At 47.2% G+C, this 26,825-nt stretch overlaps 1 protein-coding gene across 6 annotated transcripts in view; it reads right to left on the bottom strand.

Moving 5' to 3' along the window:
• Positions 1 to 26,825, bottom strand: part of scarb1 (scavenger receptor class B, member 1) — a 139,423-nt gene that overhangs the window by 34,058 nt on the left and 78,540 nt on the right. Inside the window, exons 9-12 of one of the 6 annotated variants that reach the window (XM_086011812.1) lie at positions 16,488 to 16,561; positions 15,909 to 15,960; positions 14,641 to 14,796; positions 5,094 to 5,728 (exon numbers count right to left, since the gene is read on the bottom strand). In XM_086011812.1, coding sequence (XP_085867938.1) covers positions 5,558 to 5,728; positions 14,641 to 14,796; positions 15,909 to 15,960; positions 16,488 to 16,561 — 453 coding nt within the window. In that variant the 3' untranslated portion in view covers positions 5,094 to 5,557. Of the gene's footprint in view, positions 1 to 5,093; positions 5,729 to 14,640; positions 14,797 to 15,908; positions 15,961 to 16,487; positions 16,562 to 26,825 lie in introns of those variants that run through there. The other 5 variants (XM_086011810.1, XM_086011809.1, XM_086011811.1 and 2 more) reach the window with 5 other exon arrangements.

Below are 26,825 nucleotides of genomic sequence, written 5' to 3'. Positions count from 1 at the left end.
AAGGCTTTCAGCGTGGCAGTATCGTATGAAGCAGCAGCCAGGGGAGCTGCAGGAATTCAACAAAAACCACAGGAATACGGCACCCACGAAATGACACGGGGATTTGCAAAATGTTATCGCTGCGGCAGAACTAACCATGACCAGAAGGACTGCTGGTCCAAAGACAAAATATGCAGGCAATGCGGGAAGATGGGACACATTGCACGAGTTTGCAGGTCTGGGAAGAAGACCAGCGACAACAAAAAGGCTACTAAGGAACCGTACAAGAAAGTACAAAAGATGACGGACAGTAGTTCCGAAGACCAGATGAGCGATAGTGAATCCGGGCACAGGAGACTAAGCTGTCTCAAACTTCACAATGTAATCGCAAAAGAGGATCACCGAACCATTTGGGTCACCCTCACGATAGCAGGGTCCCAAGTCAAAATGGAATTGGATACAGGATCAGCGCTAACCGTCATGAATCGACGAGACTACGAGCGGCTATTTTCACACATACCCTTGAGAGGGACATCCATTGTCTTGACGACGTATACGGGGCAAAAAGTATACCCCAGAGGAAAAATAAGGGTGCCTGTCGAATACAACGGCAAGAAAATACGGAAATTGTATCTCTACATACTGCCAAATGGTGGACCACCGTTATTGGGACGGGAATGGATCAGGAAGATAAACTTAGATTGGCACTCCATTCATGCAATGACGGTGGACGGTAAAAAAGATGAACACGTCACTCCTGGATGATTGTCAACAATCTTAGCTAACGCCAAAGAGGTATTTCAACAAGAACTGGGCACGCTTAAAGGCGTAACCGCCTCGATAAAAATAGAAGAGAATGCAGTTCCCAAGTTTTTCAAAGCAAGACCGGTACCATATGCAATTCGCCCAGCCGTCGAGGCAGAGCTGGAGAATCTGGAGAAGGCGGGCGTGTTGTCTAAGGTCGACTGGAGCGAGTGGGCGACACCCATCGTTCCTGTCATGAAGAAAACATTAAGCAATAAGTCCGGGGAGCCAAGGAAGATTTGCATCTGTGGGGATTTCAAGGTGACGGTGAACCCAGTCCTTCACACAGTACAATATCCTCTTCCAAGGATAGAAGACATCTTCGCCTCACTGTCTGGAGGGAAGCGTTTTACAAGAATTGACCTAGCACAAGCATATTTGCAGATGGAGGTTGAAGAGTCCTCTAGGAAGTATCTCATGATAAACACTCACAAAGGTCTTTACCAGTATCATCGATTGGTATTCGGAGTAGCATCGGCTCCGGCGATATGGCAAAGAGCGATGGAACAAGTCCTGCAAGGGATTCCGGGGACTCAGTGTTACTTGGACGACATCCTTGTGACAGGTGAAGGTGACAGTGAACATCTTAACAACCTAGAACAGGTGCTCACTAGACTACGGGAACATGGGCTGCGAGCCAACCGCCCCAAGTGCGAATTTTTTAAGAAACAGATATCGTATTGTGGCCACGTGATTGATGAAGAGGGGTTACATAAGTCCCCTGACAAAATTGAAGTGGTTGTTAAGGCCCCAGCGCCTGAAAATGTGTCGCAACTGAGGTCATTCCTCGGATTGGTGAATTACTATCATAAGTTTTTGCCGAATTTGTCGACAATTCTGCACCCACTGAACGCCCTGCTACGAACGGGGGTAGCATGGAAATGGAGCGATGATTGTAAGCATGCTTTTCAGAAGAGTAAGGGCTTAATCACTTCAAGGGAAGTATTGGCTCACTACAACCCAGCACTGCCGATCAGACTGGCGTGTGATGCGTCTCCCTACGGCATTGGGGCGGTACTGTCACATAAATTCCTTGATGGTTTAGAGAGGCCGATAGCTTTTGCGTCACGCTCGTTAACTTCTGCCGAGCGTAACTACGCCCAGATTGACAGAGAGGCCCTCAGCCTAGTGTGGGGGGTGAAGAAGTTCAATCGCTACCTGCACGATCAAAAATTTACTCTACTAACCGATCATCAACCTCTTGTCTCCATTTTCAACCCTCAGAAGGGCGTACCGATAACGACAGCACAACGGCTGCAGAGATGGTCCCTTTTCCTAGGGGCACACCAATATGACATCGAGTACAAAGGAACTAAACAGCATGGAAATACTGATGGATTGTCACGCCTACCGTTGCCAACGGTGGAAGAAGACGACCTTGCAGTGGATCCAATGGAGTTATTCCACTCGACCATAGTCGAATGTCTCCCTGTGACGAATGCAAACATAGAAAAGGAAACACTGAATGACCCGACACTATCACGGGTCTATGATTTAACGGTGAAGGGATGGCCAGCACATGGCGAACCACTGTTGCCAGCATTCTCGCCGAGAAGAGAACAGCTGTCAGTGTGCAGAGGAACCTTGATGTGTGGATCCAGAGTAGTAATTCCACCTAAGTTGACGGATAGAGTGCTCAATGAGCTTCATGAGGGTCATCTGGGTGGGGTAAAAATGAAGAACTTAGCCAGAGCGTTTGTGTGGTGGCCGAGAATCGATAGAGAAATCGAAGAGATGACCAAGAGCTGTGCAGGATGCCAGAAGGTCCAAAACGCCCCACCACAAGCTCCTCTGCATCCATGGGAGTGGCCCTCATCTCCATGGCAAAGGGTGCACATTGATTTTGCTGGTCCCTTCATGGACTCGATGTTTTTAATTGCGGTGGATGCACATTCAAAGTGGCCAGGGGTAATAAAAATGTCCTCAACCACCACAGAAAAAACTATCACAGTTTTACAAACCATATTCGCCAGGAATGGGCTGCCTGAACAGATTTGCTCTGACAATGGACCACAGTTTGTGTCTGAAGAGTTCCGGAGGTTCTTAAAGAACAATGGTGTTAAGCATTACACATCTGCCCCATATCATCCAGCCACTAATGGATTGGCCGAGAGGTTTGTCCAAACATTCAAGAAGGCTATCAAGGCAATGTGTAATGAAGATATACCCCTACAACACAAGGTGGACAACTTCTTGTTTGCCTACCGGAATGCGACACATGCGGTTACCAACCAAACTCCAGCCATGATGTTCTTCAATCGAAGACTACGATGCCGCTTGGATTTGGTTAAGCCAAACGTCCGAAGAGATGTGGAGAACAGGCAGTTTCAGAATATGAATGAAAGGCCAACCAGGAGTTTTAAGATAGGTCAACCAGTTTTGGCCCGGGCCTACCGCACTGAGAAATGGCAGCCAGGAATGATTTGTACACGACAAGGACCTCTCATGTATACCGTGGACGTTGGGGAGAGCATTGTAAGACGCCATGCTGACCAGATTCTAGAGTCACTGGAAAACGTCAACTCCACACCACGATCTGATACACCTGGTAATGAAATCGACGTTCCAATTGCAGCTACCGCAGAAGCGGTAATATTGGAAGCAGATGAACCAAACAACGACATTGATCCCGACTCAACATTGCCAGAAGAACCTGATACCCCAAAGAGGCGTTATCCAGACAGAATCAGGAAGCCTCCTCAAAGACTGAACTTATAATTGCTTAAACTTAACCAATGTATCCAGCAACAGTAATTGTGATTGTAATTAGTTATCATTTAGTTGTTAAATGAATGTTATGTACTGTTTATCTAAAAAGGGGAGGAATTGTTGTGTATGTACTTTTAAGAGAATAACTGGTCTCAGACTGCAGTACCGGCAGTGACCACCCCTGTATAAAAGGCGCTAGTGAGCCTCTATTGTTTCAGTTTCACTATTGACTTCCATCAGTAAAGACTTATTTTGTTCCACTCCTGCTGTCCGTGTCTCAATCATTCACGGACGTAATAGATTTGTACCTGTTGTGGTGATTATTCTTGTTTTATAAGAAGCATTGTAATTGGTTGCCTGTTTTCCTGCCTTGAGATATATGCTGTAAACTTATTGGTTAGTTGATTCCATGTGACCTGTGGTGGCCATCTTAAATTCAGTTTTCTACAGTGGTTGAGACTGGGTGCTCAACATGTACTTGCTGGTTTTTTAAGGTTAATAAAGCCTAGCTTTTGAAAGGCAATCTACTCTTTATTTCACCTGTGCACTAGCTTTTAGTTGTGCGTACATGGACAGCTACATTTTTTTGCTCCTCCACAGCTCCTGGTCTCCCATCATTAAGAAAATATTCCGATTCATCTTAAATCCAATAATGACCGAACTTGCACTTTTCCACGTTGAACTCCATCTGCCAGAGTTTGGCCCACTGACTGAATCAAGCAATGTCTCTTGTAACTTCCTGCTCCCATCTACACAACTTACTATGCCTCCTAATATAATGTCACTTACAAACTTAGATATGTAACTTTCTATTCCTTCATTCAAGTCACTGATAGGAGGTGAAAAGCTGAAGTCTTCTAATCTAGCTCAAATAACCTATCCACGTGGACTGAATCCAATCCAGTCATTGCTTTAAATACCTAAATCATATCCCCTTGAAGTCCAAAGTAAAAAGCCAAAGTTCTCCAAGCCTATCCTCATAACTAAGGGCTGTTAAATGATGTATCAAATCAAGGGGACTACCTCTGAAGCAGGTCCAGAGCCTCTCGTAACCCCACCATGAGGTAAACAAAACTGGACAAGGCTTTGTACAAGGGAAGGATCCTACTTGGGACTCTCCAGCCATGGGAACTAGTAAATAGTTGCAGGTGTCAAGGTTCTACAATTGGCTCCTTGCAGAAGAGCCTGCAAATGGAGGCAGTGTTGTGGTTGGTGACATAATGGTAGGAACAGTCAGTGCCAATGCGTTGCTACTGATAGCCCTTTCATTGTGAACCACTTCAACCAGGAAATGGTGTATTTGGGGCTAAACCAAACCAATGGCCATCCCTGCTGAAGTGGTGGTTGTGGAGACAGATCTCTGGATCAGGTAACTACAGTGGAATTTACAGACTCACTTGCTTGGGCAACAGCAGCTTAGGGCTGACTGCCTCAGATGCAGAAGGATATGTCGCTATGCATTCCTGTGACCTAGTCCGTGACCTTCAGCTCCCCATGGGCAAGCAGTTCGCAACCTACCACTTTCAGGTGTATTGCGAATTAAACTCAGCAGAATAGTAGGAAGTTACAAATAAAGGAAACAAAAACTACAAAAGTAGGGCAACACATTTAACTGAGTGCAATAAAACAGCCTGCTCCTCCCAAGGAAACTCGCCCCCAAACCCCAGGTGTTCATGTACTGAAAGCAATTGTACAGCTTTTCTGGAGAAAACCACGCAAATTGAATGATCCCATCTTCTTGAACCGTTGCAGTCCGTGTGGTGAAGGTACTCCCACAGTGCTGTTAGGGAGGGAGTTCCAGGGTTTTGAACCACAACGGTGAAGGAATGGCAATATATATCCAAGTCAGGATGGTGCGTGATTTGGAGGGGTACTTGGAGGTGATGGTGTTCTCATGTGCCTGATGCCCTTGTCCTTCTAGGTGGTAGAGGTCGCGGGTTTGGGAGGTGCTGTCGAAGAAGCCTTGGCGAGTTGCTGCAGTGCATCTTGTAGATGGTACACACTGCAGCCACGGTACGCCGGTGGTGGAGGGAGTGAATGTTTAAGATGGTGGATGGGGTGTCAATCAAGCGGCTGCTTTGCCCTGGATGATGTTGAGCTTCTTGCGTGTTGTTGGAGCTGCACTCATCCAGGCAAGTGGAGAGTATTCCATCACACTCCTTACATGTGCCTTGTAGATGGTGGAAAGGCTTGGGGGAGTCAGGAGGTGAGTCACTTGTCGCAGAATACCCAACTTCTGACCCACGAAAGAAAGAAAAAAATCTCCACATTATAATTCCATCTGCTGTATTCTTGCCCACTCTCTTAACCTGTCTATATCCTTTTGCAGCCTCTTTTCATCCTCCTCACAACTTACTTTCCCGCCTAACTTTGTAACATCAGCAAACTCAGACCCCTCATCTACAATTGATAAAGATTGTAAATAGCTGAGGCCCAAGCACTGATCTTTGCGGTACCCTGCCAACCCGAAAATGACCCGTTTATTCCTACTGTTTTCTGTCCTTTAACCAATCCTCAATCCATGCCAATATATTACCCCCAATCCCATGAGCCCTAATTTTGTGTACTAACCTCTTGTGCGGCACCTTATCAAATGCTTTCTAAAAATCCAAATACACCACATCCACTGGTTCCTCTTTATCTACCCTGCTAGATACCTCAAAAACCTTTTGCATTTGTCAAACATGATTTCCCTTTCCTAAATCAGTGTTGACTATGCCCAATCATATGATGGTTTTTTAAGTGCCCGGTTAGCACATCTCTGATAATAGATTCTAGCATTTTCCCTACTACTGATGTCAGGCTAACTATAGTTCCCCGTTTTCTCTCTCCCTCCTTTCTTGAATAGCAGGGTTACATTTGCCACCTTCCAATCCACAGGGACCGTTCTAGAATCTAGGGAATTCTGGGAGGTCAAAACAAATGCATCCACTATCTCTGCAGTCACTTCTTTTAAAACCTTAGATGTAGGCCATCAGGCCCAGGGGGTTTGTCGGCTTTTATAGTCCCATTAATTTCTCCAGGGCTATGTCTTTATTAATTTCTCTCAGTTCCTCATTCTCGCTAGAGCCTTGGTTCGCCATCATTTCCGGAATGTTTTTTGTGTCTTCACAGAATCACAGAAACCCCACAGTGCAGATAGAGGCCTATTTGTTTAACGTCTCTGCCATTTCATTATTCCCCATTATAATTTCTCCTGTCTCAGCCTCCAATAGGCCCACATTTACTTTCACTAATCTCTTTTTATTTACATACCTATAGAAACATTTATAATCTGTTTATGTCTCTTGCTAGTTTACTCTCATTCTCTTTTCTCTCCATCAATTTCTGAGTCCTCCTTTGCTGGTTTCTAAAACTCTCAGTCCTCAGGCTTACTACTCTTTCTGGCAACATTATAAGCCTTTTCCTTTAATCTAATACTATTAACTTGTCTTGTTAGCCACAGTTGGATCCTTTTTCCCCCATGGGGTTTTTATTCCTTTAGGGAATGTAGATTCGTTTGAATTATGAATTATTTCTTTAAATGTTTGCCATTGCTTATCTACCGTCATATCTTTTTTCCCAACCTACCTTTGCCAACTTGCCTCATACCTACGTAGTTCGCTTTGTTCAGATTTAATTTTCATACTTAATCACTCTCAAACTCAACATCAAATTCCATCAGATTATGATCACTGCAAATTTGGTTTGCCCAGTCTATATAAAAATTAAAGTCCCCCATGAATACTGTATTACCCTTGGTACATGCACCTCTAATTTCCTAATTTATACTGTGCCCTACACTACAACTACTGCTAAGAAGCCTATAAACTACTCCCACCAGTGTGTTCTGCCCCTTGTTGTTTCCTAGCTCCACCCAAAGTGATTCCACATCTTGATTTTCCAAGCCAAGATCCTTTCCCTCTACTGTCTTTATTCCATCCTTTGTTGCCAGGGCTGCCACCCCCGCTCCCCCCACCACTTTTTCATTCCACCTATCTCTTCTAAAAGTTAAGTATCTTGGGATATTTAGTTCCCAACCTTGGTCACCCTGCAACCACGTCTCCGTAATGACTATTAGAGCAAGCCCAATTATTTCTATCTGTGCTATTAATTCATCTATTTTATTGCGAATGCCTCGTGCAGATATAGGCCTAGAAATTCATTATTGCCACTTTTGGGGCGGTAAAGTCAGGCGGCCGCTAAAGTTGGCGCCCGGCGCAAATTCGAGGCCACTTCTCTGATATTCATTAGCTTTGCCCTAAGAGTTTGCTCGAGCGCTAAAACTGGCGATGCACGGCTCTCTTTAGGCGCTAAGCCGGAGGTGCTGAGCGAGAGCGCCGAGGCCGGGCGCAGCGCAGGTGCGGCCATTTCTTGATTGACAGCAGACACCCTGGCGCCGGCCAGCTCTTAAGGGGGAAGGGTCGACTTGGTCTGTTGCCACGCCCTGGATAGTGGAGCCCTGCAGCTAGGCCTGAACACTGCTACTGGGCCCAAATAGCGCCTGAAACCATGGAAAAGGCCCGTGAACGAGCGCAGCGCTTCTCAGAGCATGATCTGAGGGTGCTGGTTGGTGCTGTGGAGAAGAGACGCCATATTTTGTTTCCGGACAATGGCAGGAAGCCGCTGGCCCGCGTCTACCGGAGAGCCTGGAGGCATGTCGCCACCAAGGTGTCATCCAACAGCGAGGTCCCCAGGAGCGGTGTCCAATGCCGCAAAAAGCTAAATGACCTCGCCAGGATTGTCAGGGTGAGTACCCTTTCCAGTGTCCTCCTCATCCTTGCATGTGCACCTCACATTATGGGCAAAGGGACCTGAAAGCCCTAATGGCCAGCCCTCATGCAGCAGCTATGGGACACTCATGAACATCAATTGCACATTGTGCACTTAACACACTGGCCAGGCTATTCGACCATGGGAGGCAGTGCACACAAGATCAAGGCTACACGCTGTACTTAGAGGCCGTCCTTTCTCTTGCAGGCCAAGCTGGCCAATAATAAGAGGAGCCGGACTGCGACCGGGGGAGGCGGACCCCAGATCCAGCCGCTCACCGAGCTGCAACATCGCGTGGAGCGCATCATGGGTGCCCGGGTGATTGGGCCCGTTGCATCTGGAGATGCCGACCCTGTTCTGGGCACCAATGGTAAGGACATCACCTTTTGGACCTCTCTCGTCCCACTTGCGCATCAGATCTACATCCTTTGCCACTGTCCGACCAATGCGCTGAATGCCACCACTCATGCATCCCTCGCTGACGCCCTCTCCTCACTCTAAAGCTACTCTTGTGCCTTCCTGCTTTCAGATGGTGAGGAGGAGGTCCCTGAAGTTGCCAGTGACAGCCCCTCAGAAGAGGAGGAGGAGGAGGAGCAAGAGGAAGGCGGCCCATCAGGGGAACCCTCAGCCGCGGCAACCCATGCCAATGTAGGGGACACGTCTTCCCTGGAGGGGAGCGTGGGGGAAGTGTCGGAGGGGAGGGTAGCTCCTGGGACCAGCAGCCTGCAGAAACGCGGGAGGGGGGTGGAAGCTCAGCGGCCTTCTCCCCAGAGGGGGGAAGGGTCGGAGGGGAGTCCAATTGCTGGGCCCAGCGGCGTCCAGCAACGCAGGAAGGGTCGGCCAGCTTGGCGGCCTTCTCCCCAGAGGGAGAGTCCGGCCTCCAGTCCGGAGACGGCCAACGCCTAGGAGATGCGCCACCTCGAGGACTTGTCCGCAGACTCGGAGCGCCGGCACACGGAGCTCATGGGGGTAGTGGCACGGTTGCCTGAGGCCATCGAGTCCCTGCCTCGGAGTGTGACCGAGTTCGGGGCCTCACAGGCCACCAGTCGGACGGAATTCGGGGCAGCTCAGGCAGCGAGTGGCCAGGTGATCAGTGGTGCCGTGCAGTCACTGGGTGCTCTGATGCGGTCACTGAACAGGTCAACACGGGCACTCACTGCTGCCACACTCGCTGTGTCAGCCAGGCATCGCCAGGGCACCCGGCGTGCTGCAGCAGCACAGTGGTCTGTCCCTCGGCAGATTGGTGCGCATGCTGCAGTGCTGGCCCGGCCAAGTGCCAGTGTCTCAGGCGACCAGCGAGCGCCTGCCATCCGCCAGCTTGCCCCCATTCCTCCAGCCGCCACTGCCACTCCCCCAGTGGAGCTGCCAGGAGCTGCTGCAGCGACTGATGCTGGCCAGCCACAGCTGCAGCATTCACCAGCCGGCCCCTCGACGGCCAGACCTCGTCTAGGCCGACCCCCAAGGGCATCTGCCGTCACGACATGTGCCCCTCAGGAGCCTGCCCCCAGCCTTGCAGCAGCCAATGGCCTCACTTTGAGGAGCAGCAGGGCGTGCAGGGGCCGCCAAAGTTTCCAGAAGGCATCGCCCTCGCGGGCCACTAAGTAGAGGGTGTGTCCAAATGTTGTGTTTTCTGGAACGTGTGTTTTGTGAAGGCCGAAGATGAAGGCCATTTTTGTTTACATCTTTTGTTAATGCTCCCCAGGTTGTGGGAGTGAGTCATGTGTGTGTGTGTTTTTTGGGGGTTTCGTCTGTTTTTGGTTTTCATGTGGGAAGGGCCCTGAGTTTGTACAATAAACCATTTTATTTATTCACATTGTCCATGTTTGATCTTTGAAGTGTTTGTTGCCTTAACCGGCTGAGGGCTTGCGGAGCGGCTGCAATCATGTTCTTTCATTGGCACAGGCCATTCCCTGACAGGGGGCCTAGAAGTGACGTTCAATAAGCCGCCGACGGGCGGCCCTTGGACCTTCTGCCTCCCTCCTGGGCTGGTACTCCTCGTCCTCCTCCTCCTCATGCTCCTCCTGAGGTGGTGGTCCAACGTGAGGTGGCAGTGCCTGAGTCCTGCGGATAGCCAGGTTGTGCAGCATGCAGCAAACGACGACGAATTGGGAGACTCGCTCCTGCGAATACTGGAGGGCTCCCCCGGAGCGATCCAGACAGCGGAACCGTTGCTTGAGGACGCCGATTGTTTGTTCTATGATGTTCCTAGTCGCTTGATGGCTCTCGTTGTATGCCTCTTCAGCAGGGGTCGTGGGCGCACGGAGTGGGGTCATGAGCCAGGTACACAAAGGATAGCCTTTGTCCCCGATAAGCCATCCTCTTGGGTGAGGCTGTGCCTGGAACATGTCAGCCACAGTTGTCTGTCGCAGGATAAAGGCATCGTGGCTGCTGCCTGGAAAGCGGGCATTGACAGCTAGGATGCGCTGCCTGTGGTCACACACCAGCTGTACGTTGAGGGAATGGTAGCCCTTCCGGTTGCGGTAATCCTCGGCATGCTCCAGAGGTGCCCGCAAAGCCACATGCGTGCAGTCAATGGCGCCCTGCACCATGGGGAAGCCCGCTATTCTTGCAAATCCCACTGCACGCTGCTGCTGCTTGTCCAGGCTCATGGGGAAGGAGATGAATTGATGTCTCCTTCTGAAAAGGGCATTGGTCACCTGGCGGATGCAGCAATGCACGGCGAACTGGGAGATGTTAGCGATGTCCCCAGCAGCGGATTGGAAGGAGCCGGTGGCGTAGAAGTTGAGAGCCACCGTCACCTTCACTGCCACCGACAGAGACGTCCTGCGCATCAGCTGTGGATGCAGATCTCTGTGCAGCAGCTGGCAGATGACTGCAACCACCTCCCTTCTGAATCGCAGCCTCCTAACACACTGCGCGGCAGACATGGTCAGATAGGAGGACTGCTGGCGGTATACCCTGGGTGGGTAAGGCCTCACTTGGCGACGCCTGTTGCCCCCCCTGCGTCTAGCCAGGGCTGCCACTCTCTCACGGCGTCTGTAAGCCCTTCCGGCATAAGGCTGAAACTCAGCGTTGGCACCCAATGCAGCCCCCATTATATGCTGGCAAACACTGAGATCTCAATGAAGGCAAAGAGAATTGCACAGCTCTGGCCTGAGCCAAAAATACCTGTCCTAGTGTTGGGCCAAAGCAGTAAGCTCTCTTCCTTGGTCTCTCTCCAAAAATCCGTTGCACAAGAGTGAATGCTGCAAAATGGCTGCCATTTATAGTGCAGGGTAAGTGCCCTTTAATTTGCGCTCCCCGCGGCCCGCCTCGGCTGTGTACCGTTCCACTTCACAGTCGTTAGGGCCGCCCGGCGCACAATGGGGCGGCGCGAGTGAAGTTCCGGTTCCGGGCGCACAAAGGGCGTTGCACGACGAAATGATGTCATGATCTGCGCGCGCAGCAGGGCGCGCGCTAAGACTTTGCGCCGGCGCTAAATGTCTACTGAAGTTGGGGCGAGGCGCAGATCGCGCTGCGCCCGGGCGCTAAGCGCCTAGCGCTCGAGATCTACTCCTCCTAAGGCGCTAACGGCTGGCGCGCCCAACTGAATTTCTAGGCCATAGTGCCTTTAACTTTTTTCTATTTTTCCCTGATGTCACCTTAATCACTGATGCCCTATGACCTTCGTTAAGCTCTCTGTTCCTTCCTGACCCACTCTGCTTATTTTTACCCAAACCACTACTCTGTTGTACAGCCTTGACATTTCTCCGCTTTTGAATTTACCCTTTTCTGAATCCTCCCACCCCCACTTCATTAGTTTAAAGTCCTATCTACCGCCCTAGTTATTCAATTCACCAGGACACTGGTCCCAGCCCAGATTAAGTAGCGACCGTCCCAATGGAACAGCTCCCTCTGTCCCCAGTGCTAGTGCCAGTGCCCCATGAATTGAAACCCCGGCCTCCCACACCACTCTGAGTCACGCATTTAACCTTCTAATCTGCTCGTCCTTGTGCCAATTTGTGCGTGGCTCAGGTAACAATCCAGAGATTATTACCTGTGAGGTTCTGCGTTTTAATTTGGACCCGGGCTCCTCAAACACTCAGCAGAACTTCATTCCTAGTTCTACGTAAGTGGTTGGTTCCTATAACTGGATCCTCCCCCTCCTTAAATGTTCTTCTCCAGCTGCAATCCTGGTACCAGGCAGGCAACACAGCCATCGGAACTCCCGGCCGTGGCTGCAGAGAACAGCATTAATCCCCCGACAATACTGTCCCCTACCACTACAACTACAACATTCCTTTTCACTCCCCCCTCCTGTGCCATGGTCAGTTTGCTCATCCACCCTGCAAACTTTGCCCTCATTCACACAGGCAGCAAGAACCTCATACCTATTGGATAAGGGCAAAGGCTGAGGCTACTCCAGCACTGCACCTGGAGTCTCCTTACCTGCCTGAGTTGCAGTCACACCCTCCTGTCCCTGACCACTAACTAGGCTTGTACCACTACCCAACCCAAAGGGATGTGACTGCCTCCTAGATCAAAGTGTCCAGGTAACTCTCCCCCTCCCTGATGCCCCGCAATGTCTGCACCTCGAACTCCAGCTCAACAACTCAGAGCTGAAGTTCCTCGAGATGCAGGCACTTACTACAAACGTGGTCATCCAGGATCACAATGCTCTCCACAAACTCCCACATGCTGCAGTTGTGGTGCACCACCTGCACTGCCAATCCTATATAACCTTGTTTTATTTAATTAACTTAGCTTATAGTTTAGATTTTTTTTTACTTGATTTTTAACCCGATTACTTTACCTAGTATAAGTTAGTAGATTAAATTAAATATTTACATGCAACACGAACCACAAGTATTGGAGGCAAAAAGCAGCAAATCCTTCTCCCTTTGCACAGAATTTCCACTCTCTCCAAATTCCCAACTTTTACAGTCTGTTTAGGAGCACTCCATTTAAGATCACTCTGTGCACACCACTCTCAGATCTTAGGAAAAAGGAACACATTGGCAACACTGATATGGAAGGCCACTGACTCCTACAGCTACACTGATTACACTTCCTCACCCTGCTTCCTGTAAGGACTCTATTCCGTTCTCCCAGTTTTTCCGTCTCTGTCGCATCTGTTCCAACGATGCCACCTTCCATACTAGTGCTTCCGATATGTATTCCTTTTTCCCCAACCGAGGATTCCCCTCTACTGTGGTTGACATGGCCCTCGACTGTGTCCGTTCCATTTCCCACACTTCTGCTCTCACCTCTTCCCCTCCCACCCAGAACCACGATATTGTTCCCCTTGTCCTCACCTTCCATCCCACCAGCCTCCACATTCAACGGATCATCCTCCCTCATTTCCACCATCACCAAATACATCTTTCCCTCCCCTTTCAGCATTCTGAAGGGACCGTTCCCTCCACGACACTCTGGTCCACTCCTCAATCACCCCAACACCCACTCCCTTTCCCACGGTACCTCCCTGTGCAAGCACAGGAGATGCAACACCTGCCCTTTTACCTCCTCTTTTCCCACTGTCCAGGGCCCAAACATTCCTTCCAGGTGAAACAGAGATTTACTTGCACAGCTTTCAATTTAGTATACTGTATTCGCTGCTCACAATGTGGTCTCCTCGACATTGGGGAGACCACACGCAGATTGGGTGACCGCTTTGCGGAACACCTCCGTTCAGTCTGCAAGCATGACCCTGAGCTTCCGGTCGCCTGTCACTTTAATTCTCCGCTCCACTCCCACTCAGACCTCTCCGTCCTCGGCCTACTACACTGTTACAATGAAGCTCAATAGAAGCTCAAGGAACAGCACCTCATCTTTCGATTAGGCACTTTACAGCTTTCCGGACTCTCACTGAGTTCAACAATTTCAAACCATAACCACTGCTCCCATTTTTTCAAACAGCAGCTGTTGCTGATGATTCTGCCATTGCCATTCACACCTCCTCTAGACCCATCTTTGGTTTCTTTACTTGTCCCATTACCCTCTCCTTTTGCTTTGCACCATCATCCCTTTTGTAATTTAATCTCTCCTGCTTTCCACCCTATCACAGACCGTCCTTTTTGTTCTTTCCTCCCCTCCCTCCCCCCCTTTTCCCTGCCCCTAGACTTGCTTAAAACCTGTTACATCTTTAACTTTCTCCAGTTCTGAAACGTTAACTTTCTCTCTCTCCACGGATGCTGCCTGTCCTGCTGAGTACTTCCAGCATTTTCTGTTTTATTTCATTTAATGTGGACTAAAATTAATTTATTTAATTTAATGTGGGTTACAGTTATTTTAATTAATGTAATGCTGGATAAAATTTAAGCTATGCTGGAAGTTTTATATTCATGGCATGTTTAATAATTTAGTATACATTTAAACCAAAGCATTATTTACAAAAATGTTAGTCAAAGCACAGGCCCCTTATTTATATTTTCATAAACAATTAAATGATCTTACCTGTTGTTTCAGAGTCACAATTTCAAGAACTACACCAGCCAACACTAAAAGGCAGCCGACAGCGATCAGGATGTACTGTAGATATTGAAAAAGGCTTGGCACCAAAACCAGGAATTTGTAGAAAGTGTGTAAAGCTGGACCACTGATGTATCCGCTCTGCGGAGAGGATAGTAAAGTTACATTTGCAGCTCTTTCTTAAACTAGAGAGAAGGATGGGGTGTTCTACGTACATACTGCATGTGTAACTAGCTGTATAGATTTTTACAGCAAAGCACAAAGCATTTTGGAATTTTTAGGGTTATATATTCATTCTTTTTACAAAAAAAAAGTTTGCAAATGGCCTCAGTTAAAACAATTTACTAAAGTTTCTATTTCTGCTACTCCTTCACAAACGGTGAAAATCAACAATGAGTTATCCCCAGTGAGGATCCAGTGAGTTATCCCCAGTGAGGATCCAGTGAGTTATCCCCAGTGAGGATCCAGTGAGTTATCCCCAGTGAGGATCCAGTGAGTTATCTCCAGTGAGGATCCAGTGAGTTATCCCCAGTGAGGATCCAGTGAGTTATCCCCAGTGAGGATCCAGTGAGTTATCCCCAGTGAGGATCCAGTGAGTTATCCCCAGTGAGGATCCAGTGAGTTATCCCCAGTGAGGATCCAGTGAGTTATCCCCAGTGAGGATCCAGTGAGTTATCCCCAGTGAGGATCCAGTGAGTTATCCCCAGTGAGGATCCAGTGAGTTATCTCCAGTGAGGATCCAGTGAGTTATCCCCAGTGAGTTATCCCCAGTGAGGATCCAGTGAGTTATCCCCAGTGAGGATCCAGTGAGTTATCCCCAGTGAGGATCCAGTGAGTTATCCCCAGTGAGGATCCAGTGAGTTATCCCCAGTGAGGATCCAGTGAGTTATCCCCAGTGAGGATCCAGTGAGTTATCCCCAGTGAGGATCCAGTGAGTTATCTCCAGTGAGGATCCAGTGAGTTATCCCCAGTGAGGATCCAGTGAGTTATCCCCAGTGAGGATCCAGTGAGTTATCCCCAGTGAGGATCCAGTGAGTTATCTCCAGTGAGGATCCAGTGAGTTATCCCCAGTGAGGATCCAGTGAGTTATCCCCAGTGAGGATCCAGTGAGTTATCTCCAGTGAGGATCCAGTGAGTTATCTCCAGGTGAGGATCCAGAGTGAAGGGCTGTGCAGATTCCGCCCCCATATAAGTGCTGTACAAAAGCTGTTTCTCTTTAGTTACTTTTTAAACTAAAAGCTTTTGTGACTTACCTCTTCAAACCAAAGTAACGGCAACAGCACAGGCTGGATTTTTCCAGTCTCCCTTTAGAAATAAAATTAAATAAAACAGTTAACACAACTGACTGCACCTCTTGCAATGTATAAAATCAGCCTGGGCTCAACAGCCAGGAGGTCCTGATCGGGATTAGAAGGCCGGCCTTGAAAGCTTCAGCCTGCCCCCAGCTAGTGTCCAGGAACCTGCTGCATCACCTTGGCCACCGAGCTCGGACACCTCGCAAGGCAGAAAATGAGGTGTGACGGCAGGACGCTCCTCAGCTCATTTAAATGTCTTCATCCATCCCCCATAGACCTCTGGTGCAGACACACTCCGCCACGGACCATCCAGGTGTCTGCCCCTTTCCCTTGGCCTTTTCCCGGGGACAAGGTAAAGAAAATCATCCTTACAGAGCAGTCTGGCCAAGAATGGAAGCAATGTTTGTTGTTAAAGGTACTTCTTAAAGTTCTAAAGTCAGATTGCATTAGCAATTTAACCCATAGTGCCAGAGACTTCACGGTCACAGCCGGACTGGCCAGAAAATGTTAAATGATTGCAGCTATTGTGATACTCACGTGATCCCTCGCACCGCTTTCACAAACAGGTTTAGTTGCAATTTGATGGAGACGTTCAAAGGGATTCCTGTTAACTGAAAGGAGTAAATAGAACAAATTTTAAACTGATAAATCTGTTAGACAGAAGCCAGGTATCCAAGATGTACAATGTTAACATAGAAGATAGGAGCAGGAGTAGGCCATTCGGCCCTTCGAGCCTGCTCCACCATTCAACGAGATCATGGCTGATCATCCAAACCCTAGCACCCGGTCCCTACACCGACAGCCATCCCACCCAAGCCCTATCCCCGTAACCCCGTAACCCCACGTATTTAATCCCCCCTAACACTAAGGGCCAATTTTTTTTTTATCATGGCCAATCAACCTAACCCGCACATCTTTGGACTGTGGGAGGAAACCGGAGCACCCGGAGAAAACCCACGCAAACATTGTGTATCCACCAAGAAGTGGCATTTGTTGCCCAAATGATTTTCTGAACACAAACACTATCCCAGTCCCAACTAAACACCAAGAAATACAGAATGTAAAAAGGCCATTCAACCCATCAGTGCCAGTCCATACACAATTATCTTATCACTGTCATTACTCCCATATCACCTGCTGATCCACTAATTTATGGAACTCTCACTTCCTTGCTCTCTTTCCCCTGGGAGGAATGAAGTAATGTTAAATATTTCTTTAAACCCACCACTCCCCAATCCCGCTTCATAAATTAGCAATCCCACTCCTTTTAACGGTGCCATGTGACACTGACTCAACACCCTTCTCCAGAAGACAGTTCCACGATCTGTGGGGAAAATATTTCCTCGTCTCTAACCTTGCTCAGGGCTGCGAATGTTGTACTTGTTCGCTCTAGTCCTGTGTTCAGTGTCTAAGTTAGCTGGTGTGTTTACTCCAACCCCGTCGAAACCTTTCATTTTTTGTACACCTGGATCATCTCTTCTGCAGTGATGACACGAGCCTATCTTTATAACTCAGTCCCCCCCAAGGTTTGAATCCTTTCAATGTATCTGTCCTTTTTTTTTTTTTAGGTAGGGTGACCTCAACTGCACCCAAGAATTGGCCTCTCCATTACTTGTACAACGTGTAACTTTTTCTCACTTGAACTCCTACACCTCCATCCCCACCAGGACAGCCTGTGGGCTCTCCGTTTCTTCCTTGAACAGAGGCCCAACCATAAGAACATAAGAAATAGGAGCAGGAGTAGGCCATTCAGCCCGTCAAGCCTGCTCCGCCATTCAATAAGATCATGGCTGATCTTCTGCCTCAACTCCATTCACAGACCCCATCACCATATCCTTTGATGCCCTTACTAGTCAGAAATCTAACGACTTCTGTTTTGAATATACTCAATGACTGAGCCTCCACAGCCCTCTGGGGTAGAGAATTCCAAAGATTCACCACCCTCTGAAGAAATTTCTTCTCATCTCAGTCCTGAATGGCCTACTCTCTTTCCTAAGGCTGTGGCCCCTGGTTCTAGACTCCCCAGCCAAGGGAAACATTCACCAGCATCTGCCCTATCACGCCCTGTAATAATTTTGTATGCTTCAATGAGATCCCCTCTCATTCTTCTGAATTCAAGAGAATACAGGCCTAGTTTACTCAATCTCTTCTCATACAACAGTCCCGCTATCTCAGGAATCAATCTCGTGAACCTTCGTTGCACTCCCTCTATGGCAAGTATATCCTTCCTTAGGTAAGGAGACCAAAATTGTACACAGTACTCCAGGTGAGCTCTCACCAAGGCCCTATATAATTGGAGTAAGACTTCTTTACTCCTGTACTCAAATCCTCTTGTAATGAAGGCCAGCATACCATTTGCCTTCCTAATGGCTTGCTGCACCTGCACATTTACTTTCAGTGACTCATGTACAAGGACACCCAGGTCCCTTTGAGCATCTGCATTCCCCAATCTTTCACCATTTAGGAAATACTCTGCCTTTCTGTTTTTTCTACCAAAGTGGATAACTTCACATTTATCCACATTATATTCCATCTGCCATGTTCTTGCCCACTCACTGAGCCTGTCAAGATCCCTTGAAGCCTCTTCACATCCTCTTCACAACTGACACTGCCACCTTGCTTTGTACCATCAGCAAATTTGGAAATGTTACATTTAGTCCCCGCATCCAAATCATTGATATAGATTGGGAATAGCTGGGGCCCAAGCACCGATCCTTGCAGTACCCCACTAGTCACAGCCTGCCATCCTGAAAAAGACCCGTTTATCCCTACTCTTTGTTTTCTGTCCGTTAACCAATTCTCAATCCATGCTAGTATAATACCCCCAATTCCACGTGCCCTAATTTTGTTCACCAACCTCTTGTGTGGGACCTTATCAAAGGCCTTCTGAAAATCCAGATACACCACATCTACCGGTTCCCCTTTGACTACTCCACTAGTTACATCCTCAAAGAACTCCAATAGGTTTGTCAAACAGGATTTCCCTTTCATAAATCCATGATGACTCTGCCCAATCTTACTATTGGTTTCTAAGTGCCCAGTTATTGCACCCTTTATAATAGATTCCAGCATTTTCCCAACTACTGGATGCAGTGGTTGTGATCTTCCAAAATTTCCTAGATTCTAGAATGGTCCCATTGGATTGGAAGGTAGCAAATGTAACATCGCTATTCAAGAAAGTAGGGAGAGAAAAAAAAGAGGGGAACATAGGGTCTAATGAGGGAGGAACTGAATGAAATCAGTATTTGTAGGGAAATGGTGTTAGGGAAATTGACGGGATTGAAGGCTGATAAATCCCCAGGGCCTGATAATCTACATCCTAGGGTACTTAAGGAAGTGGCCCTCGAAATAGTAGATGCATTGCTGGTCATCTTCCGAAATTCTATAGACTCTGGAACAGTTCCCATGGATTGGAGGGTAGCTAATGTTACCCCACTATTCAAAGAAAGGTGGTAGAGAGAAAGCGGGGAATTACAGACCGGTAAGCCTGACATCGGTAGTGGGGAAAATGCTAGAGTCCATTATAAAAGATGTAATAGCAGAGCACTTGGAAAACGGTGACAGGATCGGACAAAGTCAACATGGATTTACAAAAGGTAAATTGTGCTTGACTAATCTACTGGAATTTTTTGAGAATGTAACTGGTAGAATAGATAAGGGAGAACCAGTGGATGTGGTGTATTTGGACTTTCAGAAGGCTTTCGATAAGGTCCCGCATAAGAGATTAGCGTGTAAAGTTAAGGCATATGGGATTGGGGGCAAGGTACTGACTTGGATAGAGAACTGGTTGGCAGACAAGAGTTGGAATAATCGGGTCTTTTTCTGAGTGGCAGGCAGTGACTAGTGGGGTACCGCAGGGATCGGTCCTAGAACCCCAGCTATTCACAATATATATTAATGATCCAGACGAGGGAACTAGATGTACTATCTCCAAGTTTCCAACTGTCGGCGGGAGGCGCGAGCGGGAAGCTTAAAAAGGCTCCAGAGACCCAGATAAGGCCTCAGACCGCGGGTGTCGGCGGGAGGCGCGAGCGGGAAGCTTAAAAAGGCTCCAGAGACCCAGGTAAGGGGTACCAATCTCCAGTCTCCGAAGTCAGAGGGAAGGAGAGAGGTAAAAAGTAATCCAAGTGTGACGTCACCAGAAAGCGGGTAAGTGATTGGTTGGTGAGTATTTCTCTCTTTTTAAGCTTAAACTCTGTGGTTTATAGTTTCTAAGGTGCGATATTCATCATCTAGAATCGGGGCAGAGGGTATTTAAAAATAATATTAATAAATTTAATTAATTACATAGAATGGCAAACAGGTGATGTGTTGCTGCTGCAATATGTGGGAACTGGTGGACACCATTGATGCTCATGGTGATCACATTTGCAGTAAGTGTTGGCTGCTCGAGGAATTCCGGCTCCGTGTTGAAGAGCTGGAGTCCGAGCTTCAAACACTGAGACACATCAGGGAGGGGGAGAGTTACCTGGACTCTGTGTATCACGAGGTAGTCACACCAATTAGATTAATTAATTCAGATGTAGTCTGTGGCCAGGGTCAGGATGGTGTGACTAGAAGTGAGGCAGGTACGGGGATCCAGGAGGTAGTGTTGGAGGAGCCGCAGCCCTTGCTCTTGTCCAACAGGTTTGAGGCTCTTACTCCCTGTGAGGATGGGAACAGGGACTGCGGGGAGGATGAGCAACCTGGCCACAGCACTGTGGAGCGGGGGGCCATTCAAGTGGGGGGGGGGGGGGGGGGGGGGGAGAGATAAAAGAAATGTTGTCGTGGTAGGGGATAGTATCGTTAGGGGGATAGATAGAGTTCTTTGCAGCCGAGAGCGAGAGTCCCGAAGGCTGTGTTGCCTGCCCGGTGCCAGGGTTAAGGACATCTCCTCTGGGCTGGAGAGAAACTTGGAGTGGGAGGGGGAGGATCCAGTTGTCGTGGTCCATGTTGGTACCAACGATAGATAGGACAAGGAAGGAGGTTCTGCTGAGTGAGTTTGAGCAGCTAGGGGCCAAATTAAAAAGCAGAACAACAAGGGTAATAATCTCTGGGTTACTACCTGAGCCACGTGCAAATTTGGCTAGGGTAAATAAAATTAGAGAGTTAAATGCGTGGCTCAAAGACTGGTGTGGGAGAAATGGGTTTTGCTTCCTGGGACACTGGCATCAGTACTGGGACAGGAGAGAGCTGTTCCGTTGGGACGGACTTCACTTGGCCAGTGCTGGGACTAGAATCCTGGCGAATCGAATAACTAGGGTTGTAGAGAGGGCTTTAAACTAATTAGTGGGGGGGAGGTTTTAAGAGAGCGAAAAATAAAAATGACAGCGTAGAAGGCAATAGAGCAAGGTAGCAGTGGGGGAATTAAAAACCAGAGCGTGTCAGGAAGGGACAGAATGTATAATGAGAAAGGTAAAGTAGTAAAAGGGGTAAAAGCAGGAATAAATAGTCAGAAAACATATTTGAAAGTTCTTTATCTGAATGCACGCAGCATTCGTAACAAAATTGACGAGTTGACGGTGCAAATAACTACACATGGGTATGATCTGGTGGCCATTACGGAAACATGGCTGCAAGATAATCATGAATGGGAACTAAACATACAAGGGTATTTGACAATTAGGAAGGACAGACAGGAAGGAAAGGGAGGTGGGGTTGCTATGTTAATCAAGGATGGAATCACTGCAATAGTCAGAAATGATATTGGGTCAAAGGACCAGGATAGTGAAACAGTTTGGGTGGAGAGAAGGAATAATAAGGGGAAAAAGTCACTAGTGGGCGTAGTCTATAGGCCTCCTAACAGTTGCAACTCTGTTGGTCGGAGTATAAATCAGGAAATAGTTGGGGCTTGCAATAAGGGAACAGCTATAATCATGGGGGATTTTAACTTTCATATTGACTGGACTAATCAAATTGGGCATGGCAGCATTGAGGAAGAGTTCATAGAGTGTATTAGGGACGGGTTCCTTGAGCAGTATGTAACTGAACCAACCAGGGGGCAGGCAATCTTAGATCTGGTCCTGTGTAATGAGACAGGATTAATAAAAAATGTCCCAGTAAAGGATACCCTTGGAATGAGTGACCATAATATGGTTGAATTCCAAATTCAGTTTGAGGGTGAGAGAGTTGGATCTCAAACCAGCGTACTAAGCTTAAATAAAGGAGACTATGAAGGTATGAGAGTAGAATTGACTAAAGTGGACTGGGAAAACAGATTAAAGTGTAAGACGGTACAAGAGCAGTGGTCTACATTCAAGGAGATATTTCACATCTTTCAAGATAAATATATTCCACTGAGGAAAAAGGGGAGTAAAAGGAAAGACAGCCATCTGTGGCTTAGTAAAGTAATAAAGGATAGTATCCGACTGAAAACAAGGGCATATAAATTAGCCAAATCTAGTGGGAGGATAGAAGATTGGGAAGCATTTAAAAGCCAGCAAACAATAACTAAAAGATTAATTAAGAAAGGGAAGATAGATTATGAAAAGTAAACTAGCAAAAAATATAAAAAAAGATAGCAAGAGTTTCTACAGCTATATAAAAAGAAAAAGGGTGGCTAAAGTGAACGTTTGTCCCTTAGAGGATGGGACTGGGAAACTAGTGGTGGGGAACATGGAGATGGCAAAGACGCTGAACAAATATTTTGTATCAGTCTTTACAGTAGAGGACACTAAAAATATCCCAACACTGGACAAACAGGGGGCAATGGGGGGGGGGGGGGGGGGGGAGGAGGAGGAGCTAAACACGATTAAAATCACTAAGGAGATGGTACTCAGTAAATTAAATGGGACTTAAGGTGGATAAATCCCCCGGACCTGATGGCCTACATCCTAGGGTCTTGAGCGAAGTGGCGGTAGGGATTGTGGATGCATTGGTGATCATTTTCCAGAACTCCCTGGACTCAGGAAAGGTCCCGGCAGATTGGAAAACTGCTAATGTAACACCCTTATTTAAGAAGGGAAGTAGACAAAAAGCTGGAAACTATAGACCAGTTAGCCTAACATCTGTGGTTGGCAAAATGTTGGAGTCCATTATTAAGGAAACAGTAACAGAGCATTTGGATAAACATAATTTAATAGGACAGAGTCAGCATGGTTTTACAAAGGGGAAGTCATGTTTGACAAATCTGCTCGAATTCTTTGAGGATGTAACATACAGGGTGGATAAAGGGGAACCAATGGATGTGGTGTATTTGGACTTCCAAAAGGGCATTTGACAAGGTTCCACACAAAAGATTACTGATCAAGATAAAAAATCACGGGATTGGGGGTAATATATTGGCATGGGTGGAAGATTGGCTATCTAACAGAAAACAAAGAGTTGGGATAAATGGTTCGTTCTCGGGCTGGCAATCAGTAACTAGTGGTGTTCCGCAGGGGTCAGTGCTGGGACCCCAACTCTTTACAATCTATATTAACGATTTGGAGGAAGGGACCGAGTGCAACATATCCAAGTTTGCCGACGATACAAAGATGGGAGGGAAAGCAGTGAGTGAGGAGGACATAAAAAACCTGCAAAAGGACATAGACAGGCTAAGTGAGTGGGCAGAGATTTGGCAGATGCAATATAATGTTGGAAAGTGTGAGGTTATGCACTTTGGCAGAAAAAAATCAAAGAGCAAGTTATTATCTAAATGGAGAGAAACTGCAAAGTGCTACAGTACAAAGGGATCTGGGGGGTCCTGGTGCATGAAACACAAAGTTAGTATGCAGGTGCAGCAGGTGATCAGGAAGGCCAATGGAATCTTGGCTTTTATTGCAAGGGGGATGGAGTATAAAAACAGGGAAGTCTTGCTGCAGTTATACAGGGCATTGGTGAGGCCACACCTGGAATACTGCGTGCAGTTTTGGTTTCCATATTTAAGAAAAGATATACTTGCTCTCGAGGCAGTTCAGAGAAGGTTCACTCGGTTGATTCCAGAGATGAGGGGGTTGACGTATGAGGAAAGGTTGAGTAGGTTGGGACTCTACTCATTGGAGTTCAGAAGAATGAGAGGCGATCTTATCGAAACATATAAGATTGTGAGGGGGCTTGATCGGGTGGATGCGGGGAGGATGTTTCCACTGATGGGTGAGATTAGAACTAGGGGGCATAGTCTTAGAATAAGGGGCTGCCCTTTCAAAACTGAAATGAGGAGAAACTTCTTCACTCAGAGGGTAGTAAATCTATGGAATTTGCTGCCTCAGAGAGCTGTGGAAGCTGCAACATTAAATAAATTTAAAACGGAGATAGACATTTTCCTAGCAGATAAGGGAATTAGGGGTTACGGGGAGAGGGCAGGGAAGTGGACGTGAGTCTAGATTCAGATCAGCCATGATCCTATTGAATGGCGGAGCAGGCCCGAGGGGCAGTATGGCCTACTCCTGCTCCTACTTCTTATGTTCTTATGTCTTATGACACAAAGCTGGGTGGGCGTGTGTGCTGTGAGGAGGATGCCGAGAAACTCCAGTACGATTTGGACAGGTTGGGTGATTGGGCAGATGCAGTATAATGTGGATAAATGCAAGGTTATCCACTTTGGTGGCAAAAACAGGAAGGCAGATTATCTGAACGGCAATAGATTGGGAGAAGGGGAAGTGCAACGAGACCTGGGTGTCCTTGTGCACCAGTCACTGAAGGTAAGCATGCAGGTGCAGCAAGCAGTTAAGAAGGCAAATGGCATGTTGGCCTTCGTAGCGAGAGGATTCGAGTACAGGGACAAGGATGTCTTGCTGCAGTTGTACAGGGCCTTGGTGAGACCACACCTTGAGTATTGTGTGCAGTTTTGGTCGCCTTATCTGAGGAAGGATGTTCTTGCCATGGAGGGAGTGCAGTGAAGATTCACCAGACTGATACCTGGGATGGCAGGAATGATGCATGAGGAGAGATTGGGTCGATTGGGCTTATACTCACTGGAGTTTAGAAGAATGAGAGGGGATCTCATTGAAACGTATAAAATTCTAACAGGACTAGACAGACTAGATGCAGGAAGGATGTTCCCGATGGCGGGGAGTCCAGAACCAGGGGTCACAGTCTAAGGGTAAGGGGCAAGCCATTTAGGACAGAAATGAGGAGGAATTTCTTCACCCAGAGAGTGGTGAACCTGTGGAATTCTCTACCACAGAAGGCAGTTGAGGCCAATTCATTAAGTATATTCAAGAAGGAGTTAGATATATTTCTTAAGGCTAAAGGGATCACAGGATATGGGGAGAAGGCAGGGACAGGGTACTGAGTTTGGATGATCAGCTATGATCTCATTGAATGGCAGAGCAGGCTCGAGGGGCCAAATGGCCTACTCCTGCTCCTATCTTCTATGTTTCTATGGAACTACAGACCAGTTAACCTGACATCAGTCATCGGGAAAATGCTAGAATCCATTATTAAGGAAGTGGTAACAGTGCACTTAGAAAATCATAAAATGATTAGGCAGAGTCAACGTGGTTTTATGAAAGCGAAATCGTGTTTAACAAATTTATTAGTGTTTTTTGAGGATGTAACCAGCAGGGTAGATAAAGGGGAACTGGTTGATGTAGTATATTTGGATTTCCAAAGGCATTTGATAAGGTGCCACATAAAAGATTGCTATGCAAGTTATGGGCTCATGGGGCTAGGGATAATATATTAGCATGGATAGAGGCTTGGTTAACGGACAGAAAACAGAGTAGCGATAAATGTGTCATTTTCCAGTTGGCAGGCTGTAACTAGTGGGGTGCTGCAAAGATCAGTGTTGGGGCCTCAGCTATTTACAATCTATATTAATGATTTAGTTGAAGGGACCAAGTGCAATTTATCCAAGTTTGCTGACAATACAAAACTAGGTGGGACAGTAAGCTGTGAGGAGGACACAAAGAGCTGCAAAGGGACAGAGACAGGTTAAGTGAGTGGGCAATAAGGTGGCAGATGGAGTAATGTGAGGAAATGCAAAGTTATTCACTTTGGTAGGATTAGAAACAGAATATTTTTTAAATGGTGAGAAACTATTAAATGTGTAAGAATAAGCCATTTGCTGTAACTTGACCAAATATAATATACCAGCATGCTTTGAGAGGCTGAGAGGTTCCTGTGAGAACTTGTATGAAAACTGTTCACAGATAAAGACGACCTTGGACAGGAACAGAGGCTTTCTGCTGAAATGTAAAATGAAGTGTTATGGTTGCAAGATCTGAAAGGCTGCCAGCTGACTTTTAACAGATAAGGAAAACCGACAAGAGTCCTGTGGGAACAGACTATTGAATTGTGGAATCATTGTAAAAACAGAAACATCTTTAGACTACAGAATGTAACCGGCCTTGAAGCCAACGAATGTTTAATGGACTATTGATAAGAGTAACTGAAAAACAACTAATGCCTTGTAGTATGCAGTAGACACGTATGCAGTGGGAGGGTTGCCATGTTTTACGGTATAAAAGATGCTGTTAAAAAACACTTGGGGGCTGCAGTCGGGGGCAACCTGGTCAGTTTTCAGAAATCATACATCTAGTCATCGCCGAATTGGCCAATCACTGGTGTTAGTACGTACGTGATGTTTTGCTTATGATCGCTTGAGCTTAAAGTAAAAGGATAGCTCTGTGCATGCTAAGGTATAGTCAGGAATTGTTATACGCTACATAAACTTCAATGCTTACTTGTAATCTCTTGCTGATTTTTAAGTAAAAGAAGTTTTTCACAGATCCATTGGGTTTTGTGTTGTCTGATCGATGGGCCTGAACTTTGGAAACTGTTGGACGTGGCAAGAGGCGATTTCCATGCGACTCACAAATGTTGGTGTACGGAGAGATTTAGGTGTCCTCGTACAGGAAGTTAGCATGCAGATACAGCAAGCAATTAGGAAGGCAAATAGCATGTTGGCATTTATTGCAAGGTGGCTGAAGTACAAGAGTAAGGAAGTCTTACTACAGTTGTACAGGGCCTTGG

This window comes from Somniosus microcephalus, chromosome 19 (assembly GCF_052327205.1).
Source record: "Somniosus microcephalus isolate GS21.2 chromosome 19, FLI_Smic_1.0, whole genome shotgun sequence".
NCBI lineage: Eukaryota > Metazoa > Chordata > Chondrichthyes > Squaliformes > Somniosidae > Somniosus > Somniosus microcephalus.
This window is presented reverse-complemented; position numbering and strand designations above follow the sequence as displayed.